Here is a 10712-nt window from a genome sequence, read left to right on the forward strand (position 1 = left end):
AAAACAGTGGTTTTTTGAGGGTTAAAATGGCGGTTTGTAACCGCCATTATTTCCGCATAAAATGGCGGTTTTTGAACAGCCGCCATTTTTACCAGAATGTTGTGGCATCACTTCTGTTTAAAATGGCGGTTAGAAACCGCCATTTTTATCATTATAACCGCCATTTTTACCAGGTTATAATGGTATCTTTTGTGTTTAAAATGGCAATTTCTACCCGCTGTTTTTACCAGGTTTTAATGGCATCTTTTGTGTTTAAAATGGCAATTTCTAACCGCCGTTTTTACCAAAATATAATGGCATCATTTTCATTTAAAATGGCAGTTTTTAACCGCCGTTTCTACCAGCATATAATGACATCGTTTTCATTTAAAATAGAAATTTCTAATTGTCGTTTGTACCTAATTATGATGACAATTTTATGCTTTTTAAAATAAGATTAAAACCACCAATTTAAAGGGATATTTTCGAAACTCACTTAAAAATCTCGTAATAACCAAAAGGCATAGCCATAATCAAACATCATAAGATGATTTTTAATTCATACATGATCCAAAAGTCATAATCCAAGTCATAATTGAAATGTCATAATTCAAAAACAAAGTATCAAAGTAACATTTTTCAATAATACGTCTTAACATATAATCCTTAATATACGTCTTAACATATCAAGCAAGGTCATGCTTCCTTGTTGCTTGCTCCCGAAGACCTACTTCCTAACTCTTTTGGTGATGGAATCTCACTCTCCTAATCCAATTCCTACAACAAAAATATAATTATTATGAGCACAAAAATGCAAGAAAAAAACATATATTGATATATTTTAGGTCTGATTTAATTTATAAGAAAAATAATTATCCTATCCAATCAAAAGCCAAACTAGTGTTCTTTTTATATATAGAGGCAACTAGTGTTGTAAGAACTTACATCTTAGAAAATGACAATTAAAAGTGAACAAAATAAAACCAATTTCCATACATTAAATAACAATATTCTTATAGAACTATTTGAAAAACCATATATCAAGTACTATTAATACGTACCACTATTAGTTACATCTTTTAAAATTTCATTATCATTAATTTTACTTCAGTAACCATACATTTTTTGTACAAGTTAATAATCAACCTTGCAAAAAGAGTAATTGCAAAAGAACGAATCCGATTATAGCAAAGTGGCAGATGGTAACTAACATAGTACTAATAAAAAAAAGGCAAAGCCTAACAGTAGTAATATTGTAGAACAAAAATTATAGAATAGCTGTGAGAATGGTCCATCATATATGACTAGATAAATATTTAATAATTTTATGGCATAAAGTATGGAATAAAATTGGTCACTATTACTAGATAGTCAACAAATTATTTGCAATATGCAATTTTTTCAAGCAATCAAATTTTCAAGATTCATAATGAGATAACATTATTATTTTAAATATTAATGGCATAACTCAACCAAGTGTAACCCATTAACTACGGGGAAAAGATTTTGTTCTTCACTTTTCTGGTTCCTTTTTCATAGACACCTCAACTTTACCGCACAATTGTTGGTGTTGGGAAGAATAGAACCTTACTGCACAAAGTATCGATTTCAGAGCTGAGGCACAGGTAGTATCAGAGAGGTTCAGAAGCTGGAATTGTTTCGGAATTTGTGTATCTTTTGTGGAGTTGCAGCAAGTGCTTCCATTGTAAGGACAAAATTCAAGTGTGCTATTGAGGATGAAAGGTGCACCTACACCAAACAAAAACAATATTAAGAAAAACAAAAGCATGTGCATAAGAAAAAATGGCAAAAGAAGAAAGGATGAACATACTTGAGTCAACACATAAAGGAAGTGAAGTTGATGAATCCAAAAACAGTAAGAAGCAACAAAAGATAAAGTTGATGGAAATTAGAACACCCTTCATGATACCAAACCAGTTGAAACTGAAAGCTAAAACTACAAGATCGAAGAATATCAAATCTAATTCAACTTTAACATTGTTTAACTCTAAGGAGCATTAGTTGTAGGAGTGGTAGGGTTGAAAACATTATTCTACCTAAAAATAAAAATAAAAATAAAATAGCTTTCTGAAAGTGTTAAATTTTCTTCCTTCTACTCTCTGTGTGTCTGTCTCTTTCTTTGGACTTTGAAATCTTCTCCTAAATCATTCACTTTATCTCTTCTTTTTTGTTTTGTTCAAGTATCAACTTTCACAGTCACATGAAAGCTACTTGAAAAAAGATGGTCAAAAAACACTCGCCTCAATTTTTAGAGTAGTTGTTGCGTTCATTTATTTTAGGCTTGTAGGCTATGGCTTCATAATTCATATTGATCATAAATAAAATCATCAAATTATAATCATGACAGTTGAAGATGATGATGAAAAAGGCATCAAGTTGGAGATGTCTATGGGACAACTGTTGCGTGGCTTTTGTGAGAGAGAAAGGGTTGGGGAAATGATTTTCGCATAGATTTAAAAACAAAAAAGAAAGCAAAACATGCATTGACTCTACCTAAACAATCCAAACAAAGATTCAATCTTGAAACAAGGAATAATCCTACACCAATTCTGAATACAAAACAAAATAAATGATAGCATAGAAACATTGATATCAAATAACAAAAGGAAGAGACAGTGGCCAAGCACCAACACAAATAGGAAATGAATTATCTTAACAACCTGAAAAGTGAAAACAATATAGGAAATGAATTATCTTAACAACTAGTTCTTAAAATTCGATGCTCCCAAGTTTTAGAATGAAAAATAATTCTCAAGCCATTCACCTTGTTTTGAAGCAAGGAACTCTTCTTACTCTCTAACTGTGCAATTCTCATTTCCAAACCAACCTGTAGGTGATCCAGTTAGGCATGCCAGGCCAGCAATCAGCAGCACAACACATATAAGAACAATATTCCAAATATTAGTCAAAATTGTTCACTAAAATTGATTTAACTGTTTTCGTGTGTGCAATTCATTGTCACATTTTTATTTATTGATAGTCTCTTCCAAGGCTACTTGAGTGGGCTTTTCCACTAATTCAGCCTGGATATGATACAAAATTAAATATGAAAAATTTTAACATCACAGACTCAACGCTCTAAACTCTTAAAAGAACACAATACTAAGTCTTTCACCTCTTTTTCAAGTAAGGAACTATTCTCACTCTGTAATTGTGCAATTCTCATTTGCAAACTAGCCTGCAAGGGATTAGGTTAATCATGCCAGTTAATAGCCAAACACATATATAAGAATAATAATAATATTCAAATAAGAGAAGAAAGCTATCCACACAGTTATTAAATCGTAAATTCAAATTCAATGACCTGGTTTTGCTTCTCCCATTCATTTTCACTTTGTAATTTATTGATGGTCTCTTCCAAGGTAACCTGTGCAGAAAGGGAAGCAAATAAATGATATAAAACAAGCAATTTATTTACATAAGTGATAAATGAAGGTTAAAATACACAATAACAAAAAAAAATTAGTGCCATTTTTACCAACATTTTTTGCAGTGGGCCCTCGTAATGAACACCATATTCTTAGGTTACTACATAAACCACATCAACCATACTATATTAACATATACTCTAGTGTGTTGCATTCAGTTTAGTTTATTTTCTAGAGTCCCCTTAATAAGAAAAACTGCAGAAAGCCAATAACTTAACTTATTATCCAACCAAAATATAGAATCCAAATTATGGAAATGCCACAGATCATATCCTCACCCAGCACTTAAACTGAACCAAAATAAAATTAAAATTTATCGAAAATTTTAAAAATAAATTTGTATAAAGTAAACGTCTCTTGATATTAAAGCAAGGTTAGAGATATTGGACGATTAATACTCCACCAAACTTTGTTAAATACAGATTCAATGTGACCAAATAAAATAGATAAATATATTGGTCTAGCTATTTGATTTTCGATTTTGCTAATTTTATGCAATTGCTTTATGTTTAATCTTGCTTCACATATGACTATGAGGTATATCAAAGACAACGAAAGCCATTTTCAACATGAAGTGGTGGAGGGGTTTTTGATGCATTAGATACAATAGAATATATTATTCTTATGATGAAAAATCAAATAAACAAACTTCTATAAGAATATACCAGTAATTTTGAGGTTTTATGTTCCTGTGACATACTCCAATGCTGTTGTGAAGATAAGCAAGTGCTCTAAATATCTACAATATAAGAAAGAGTAAAGATTAATGCACACTAACAAAGTGACAAATAAAAAGAAAAGGGCTTACTATTTGTGCTACAACTGGAAACAAAAGAGATTATTATTAACAAGGAAGAGCATTACAAACCTCACACCTAAATTAAAGAAAAAGACGTGAACATAGTCTACTTGAGGGGGAAAATGCATTAAGAGCACTTAAGTTGAAAAATTGCAAAAATGTATTAAGTACATTAAGAGCACTTAAGATGAAAAATTGCAAACAGAGTCTACTAGAGCTATATGTGCACATTTGACATTAGAAAACCCACGTCACCATACCAAAATTTTAACCATAGGATATATAGCATATAGATTTTATAAAATGCTTAAGCTTCCCAAGTTTAGATACCAAATGTCCAGATAGATTAGAGTTATCAAGATTCCTGCAAAAAGTAACACAAGATGATCAATTTAAAAGAAAATGTTAATGGAATACTAACTACTTAAAAGCTTACTCAAGTAAATTCCTTAAAAGCTTTTTCGGCAAACAAAAAACATGAAGAAGAATATCAATGCAGTTCACAGTGCACATAATACCAGGAGAAAACAAGTATCATATGATTCTAATCATTCCTATAATTATGACAAATTCAGTGAAGACCTTACTCATTTTTTTCTAACAATCCCCAATTTCTGACCTAAAAATAAATTGAACAAGTAAGAAAATCAAAACCTGGAATTAAATAAAATAAGTAGCAATTAGCACAGAACAATTAAAACCTAGAATCAAACAAAATAAGGTTGATGAGGAGAAGAAAAGCTCGAAGAACAGAAACTAATAGAATACCTAGAAAATCGCATCAATGGAAGCAAATGTACCATCAGAGGAGAAGCATTGATGGACATGACATCGATGGAGGGGAAGAATCATTGATGGAGGAGAAGCTTGCAGCATAGCAATAATGTCATTTTCGAATTCTGCCACACCAACGCAACTCTCACACACATAAAATAATGAATTGAAAGAATAGTAATAAACAGAGAGGAAGTAACAAATCATAAATCAAAAGAAGATGAGGAAGAAAAGGATGAGAATTTCGTACAAAAACCTAGAAGTGAGAAGGGACACGGAGAAGACGGGTTAGGATAAGAAGAGCTCGCACAACACAGAACGCAGAAGCTCGATGGAGGAGAAGCTCGCATCAATGGCAGAGAAGCTCACAAGAATAGAAGAGAAGCTCGCATCAATGGAAGAGAAGAAGCCATTGGAGGAGAAGCTCGTTCCTCACGCTCTACTCTCTTCTACTCGCAATTAGGTTTAGGTTGGGCTTTCTTCTAATTAAATAGTAGATAACAGTGGTTAGTACTGCCAAAAATGTCCCTGACTTACAGATATATTATGGCAGTGACACAAACCGCCTTAATCCATGAATATTGTGGCGTTATCACAAAACCGCCATAATATTAATGATGTTTTAACCAGCTTTTTTTGTAGTGAATTTTAAAATTCCGATTCCTCAACTAGAAGGTGGAGAAACAAAGAAACAAATATAGGAGAGGATAAAGATGGTGAACGCACGTCTGAAGAGTGATTATTTCATTGTAGTTGTGATGCTAGTTAGTTAATAGACTTTAAATGATGTAATTAGAAATTTGAGAGTGTTGTTTACGTATTATTGTTGTTGTCTATGATATTGAATTGATGAGTTATTTTGGTTATTGGTTAAGTGTGTTATGTTATTTGAGATATATCTGTTATGGGTTCGCTTTTATGTGTTAAGGTGTAGGTTTTGTATTGATGTTTTTTCCATATTTGATGGCCTAGATGTAAAAATTTCGTAAAAAATTGATAATTAAAAAATGGTTTAATTACTATGTTGGTCCCTATACTTTCGTAAAATTTTTAATTAAGTCTCTATATTTTTTTTTCTTTTAATTGAGTCCTTGTACCAAAATTTTTTTTAATTGGGTCCCTACACTTTTTTTTCCTTTTATTAATTGAAAAAAAAATTTGATGCAGGGACTCAATTAAAAAGAAAAAAAGTATAGGGACGTAATTGAAAATTTCACGAAACTATAGGGACTAACAGAGTAATTAAACCTTAAAAAATTAGGATCAGCCATGGAAATTTGGTCACTAAATTGCTTGGTTACTAATTAGCGACCGATTTAGCGACTGAAATGTTAGTTGCTAAAATACAGGTCCCCACTTAGCGGCTGAATTAGAGACTGAAACATTGGTCGCAAATTAGCGACTGATTTAGCGACCGAAATATCAGTCGCAATTAGAGACTAAAACACTGGTCGCAAATTAGCTACCAATTTAGCGACTGAAAAGTTGGTTGCCATTTAGCGACTGATTTACTCAGAGACCAATTTAGCAACTGATACTCTTTGGTGAGGGTTTGATGGCCTTGTTTACAAATCGGTCATTAAAATCGGTTGCTAAAATTTAGTGACCGAAGTTGGTCACTATTTTCTGATTAGCGACCAAGGTTTTAGCGACCACCTGAATCAGTCGCTAAGTGTAACCACCCTACCCCATGGGGCCCGTGATTTCTGATTCTTTACAGTGTTCACTGACACGTATAGGTTTATATATATGTAGCATAGATAACGAATTAGAATTAGAACACGTAGCGCAAAACTTTTTTTTTAGTACTTCCAAGCGACGAGCCTTTTTCCAATTCAATTATTCTATGGAATAAGTACTCCCAGAAGATTTTAATAATCTCTTTGGTTGTTCTTGAAGAGAACTAATGCATGAATCATTGAACCATATTAGTTTGATAAGCCAAACCCTTGAACCGGATTGGCTTCTTCTCTTTTGGTCCAACCAAACCACCTTCCACCTAAATAAACCCAATCCTAGTTAACTCCTCTCTCAGCACTGCTTGGAAATCAGTCCCAACTATGGTTTCACCTTCTCATATGCACGTTGCTACTGTGTTGAAGGGAGAGAGAGACACGAAGCCATCATTAACAGCTTAGCCCATCCCTCTTTCTTTATAAACAAAGGTAAGTAGCCTCAATTCCTCTTCTTCCCAAAACACACATCACGCAGAAGAAAGGAAAGACCGGTGGCAGGAAAAGTAGAAAAAGCAAGAAGAGGGACAGCCAAAGCTGAAGCAGGAGTTCATCCTATCCACCCAGTTAATTTCTCAAGCCCCTCTATAAAAGTAAAAAACCAGCAACTTCATCTTCTTTCCTTACTCCTCTAATTCGAATTTCTGAGTAACTCTTTGCTACACTCCTTTAGTTTGCCCGGTTCACGAAACAGCTACCATCATAAATGAGGAAGGGTAAGTAATTTTCCCTTGCTTGTGTTTGTTTGGGTCGAATGGCCTTGTGAGTATGATAGGGAATGTTGGTTTTGTTGCGAATTAGAGTTTGGCGGCAAAAAGGCAGTAGAAGCAAGCTTTGTGTATTTGATCAACAAATAAGGTAAGGGTTAGTCTATACAAGATATCTTGCTTGCAGCTATGTATACTGTTGATGATTGATGGTTTATCATGTGTTTGTCTATTGAAAAGTGTATAATGAATTTTTGTTACATTAAAGATGCAGAAAAGTGAATGAGTTATGAATGTGCCTTTGAAACAAGGGATAAATTAATGAATATAAACTCTTAGAGCTGTGCTGATTATGCTAACAACTTTAGTTAGTCAAAAAAAGGTAAAATTATGGTTTTAGATGAATTCTAGGCTTGAATATAAGATTTGGTATGTGAGGTTGTTGGAAATACTTTGTGCAGAATTTCTGCAGAAATCTGCATAATCGGCAGCAGAACAAACGATTTTCTGGGAGTGGTCCAGACCTAATTTTTAAATGAAGTTATTTTTCCTAAAACTTCAGTATGTCTTGAATATTCCATAAAAATTTCATGGAATTTGACCAAGCGGTTTGGAAGATATGAATTTTTGAAATTTAGTGGTTGCTGCAGAATTTTCTGGTTTTTTGGTTCTGCAGTACCAACTTCCAGACGCTATAACTTTTAATTTAAACGAAATTTTGAGTTGACTTTAAAAGGATTTTAAAGATCTATCAGTCTATTTTAAGTGAGTACAAGTTTCATGTTCATATCTATTTTTTAGACTTAGATAAGTCACTTGGAAGGTTGGTTGTTTGCTGGAAACTCTGCACTTATTTATGAAAACAGAGCTCCACTTCTAATTGATAATTAATTAATCATATGGACCTAAAACTTGTGGATTTTGAAACTTAGGGATGTTGACTGTAATCTCACCAAAATTTAGAAGCAACAGATTAGAATTGAAATTATTGTGGAATTTATAAAAACACGGCTGCTGTCTATTTTTCTAAATTTTTGTAAATGCAGTAGCAAATTTTTAAAGCTTGTATAAAATTTAATTCTAATCCAAATTCAGTAAAACCTAACTTAAATTAAAGATTAGCTTTAGAGTTATCTTACCAACCTGGTTTTAGATTAGACAAACTTAGGAAATGAAGAGGAAGGTAAGTTGCCCCTAAGAAAGGTTAAAGTTAAAGACAATGATATTGAGAGATAAAGTGAAGAAAGAAAAATGAGAAACAAGAAATGGAATAAAAGTTAAGAATTATATTGAATGGGCCTTGTGCCGGACTGCTAATGCGAAAGTGCCCGCCTAATGGATAGCCTGAGATTGTTAATGCGGGAATGTTCGCCTAATTGATAGCACTGTTCCTTACTATGATACACATTGAACTATTATTATAATAAGGCCTAATTGACACGGGTAACCGTGATGCTAAGGTGTCTAATTGACACAGTAAAGGGACCATATTCGGGGTTCACTCTGAGTAACGTCGGGTTGTGGGTAGACAACCGATGCATGAGCTCATGGCCTGCACTAGGAACAGGCATGCATCATCTTATTTGTGCATATATATGTACTTCTTGTGAATTATTTACTGCTATTTCCTTTTTGTCTATGCTATCTACTTGTTATATGCATGTGTGTGCCTTAAGTCTCTGTGTTTGTTTTTCTTTTCTTTCTGTTTCGCGACAACTTAGAGACAAAGACCCTAGGTTTCCCTTTTACCTTGTTGAGAACTCTAGGTTCTCACCCTTCTTTCCTTTCTTTTTTCCCCTCCCCAGATAGGTTCGGCAGACGAGTCCGTTGAGTTTCGGGTTTCGGTACATCGCCCACATTTCGACCCCGGCATGTCATACGTATTCACTCTAGCTAAAGACCATTCCGGAGATCGACCTAGCTGACTTTTTACTCTTTTTGGTGATCTTAGTATTACATTTCCCTCGCTTTTGTAATACTTTTAGAGGGGTAGGACATCTTAGTAGTTCGGTTCCAGTTTAGGAAACCCGTATGAGGGTTGGGACTGTTTTTCTTTAATTTTATCTCTATAAATATAACTTGGTGTAATACTCGTTATTTTGATACTTGGCATGTATTCTCAAACTTAACTTATGTTTATATACGTATATATGTATATATACTCTGTTATCATGTGCTTTTCGGTAATATGACTTTAAGTATTGTCCTTGCAAGTAACTATATGACGTTTCACGAGAAATAGTTTATTCACGATTAAATCGATAAAGGCTTTTATTAATTTTTGTTTCGAAATTCTGAGTCTAGAGCTAAGTAGGTCCTCACGTCGAGTAACACCTGAACAGTTGGCATTGGTAATGACGTGTCAAAAGTTAGGATGTTATACTAAGGCTTTTTAGCGACCGATTTTCAAGAAAAATCAGTCGCCATTCTAGTAATTTCTTGTAGTGCAAGAAGCCTATACTGAAATTTATTGTCATGGATATGTTGGTAATAGTATATTATTTGTTTTTCTCCATGAACCTATCATACACTTGATTCATTATTATAAATGGAAAAAGTTTGGGAACCAAAATAATTCAGCCATAACTAGCCCAAAATTTTCTAATTTGACTTCATTTATATAACTTTTTTATATTTTGATTTTTTATCTCTTATCACATTATATCTCTAACTATTAGGATGTAATATATCATATATTACTATATTAGTGAGACCTTTTATAATTTGATTTTCATATATACTATTTCATTAAATACTAATCATCATAATATACTTTGAATGTCATTAATGTTAATTGATTTTTCTTTGTAACCACTAATTGATTTTTTTCTTATTGTTTCCCTGCACTTACATAATATTGTAGATATTGGAGTAATCTAAATTTTAATTGTCATTAATTTTAATTAATTTTTCTTTTGTAATTACTAATTTATTGTCTCACGTAATATTTGTTTCATATTTTATAAAGTGGAATAATGATTTATTCTGAATTTTTTAACACACAAATGTTTTCATATTTTATCATAATTGGATTAAAAAAATATCAAATACTTAAATTAATTTATTCAATTGACAACTTTACTCATAACATCCATAAGTTTATACACATAACATCCATAATTTCATATTAATAACATCCATAATTTCATATTCATAACATTCATAATTTCATACATATGATATCCATAACTAATAAATTTTTACAACTAATATTACCAAATTTTAAACTATGTGTCTTTTTATTGTATTTTTTCAAATTATTATCTCATAT

The 10712-nt window shown here is 32.4% G+C and overlaps 1 protein-coding gene across 16 annotated transcripts; it reads right to left on the reverse strand.

Annotated features, from left to right (window-relative positions):
• LOC107609476 lies at nucleotides 117-5896 on the reverse strand. 16 transcript variants are annotated; one of them, XR_002351205.1, is made up of 10 exons: nucleotides 5252-5847; nucleotides 4996-5126; nucleotides 4558-4591; nucleotides 4094-4167; nucleotides 3483-3528; nucleotides 3305-3367; nucleotides 3116-3178; nucleotides 2765-2827; nucleotides 1571-1728; nucleotides 117-756 (listed from the first exon to the last, which is right to left on the reverse strand). XR_002351205.1 is itself a non-coding variant. In XM_021107428.1 (10 exons), the coding sequence occupies exons 4-10, from the start codon at nucleotides 4500-4502 to the stop codon at nucleotides 2490-2492; spliced, it is 495 nt and encodes a 164-aa protein (XP_020963087.1). In that variant the 5' UTR covers nucleotides 4503-4591; nucleotides 4815-4846; nucleotides 4996-5126; nucleotides 5258-5896; the 3' UTR covers nucleotides 1811-2489. The 16 variants fall into 16 exon arrangements, 13 of the variants coding, with proteins under 13 accessions (XP_020963091.1, XP_016166950.1, XP_020963093.1 ...); XR_002351204.1 differs by having other exon boundaries at nucleotides 1566-1728; nucleotides 5252-5845; XM_021107428.1 differs by lacking the exons at nucleotides 117-756; nucleotides 1571-1728 and adding exons at nucleotides 1811-2660; nucleotides 4815-4846 and having other exon boundaries at nucleotides 4488-4591; nucleotides 5258-5896.

This window comes from Arachis ipaensis, chromosome B07, assembly GCF_000816755.2.
Source record: "Arachis ipaensis cultivar K30076 chromosome B07, Araip1.1, whole genome shotgun sequence".
In the NCBI taxonomy this organism is placed as follows: domain Eukaryota; kingdom Viridiplantae; phylum Streptophyta; class Magnoliopsida; order Fabales; family Fabaceae; genus Arachis; species Arachis ipaensis.

Excerpts from the sequence above, each read along its gene's own strand:
- LOC107609476 (XM_021107426.1), bottom strand. The coding sequence starts at position 5,054 with ATGTCCATCAATGCTTCTCCTCTGATGGTACATTTGCTTCCATTGATG. Across the intron at positions 4,592-4,995 it reads CCATTGATGCGATTTTCTAG|GAATCTTGATAACTCTAATC; the intron begins GTATTCTATTAG and ends TACTTTTTGCAG. Across the intron at positions 3,179-3,304 it reads AATGGGAGAAGCAAAACCAG|GCTAGTTTGCAAATGAGAAT; the intron begins GTCATTGAATTT and ends AATCCCTTGCAG.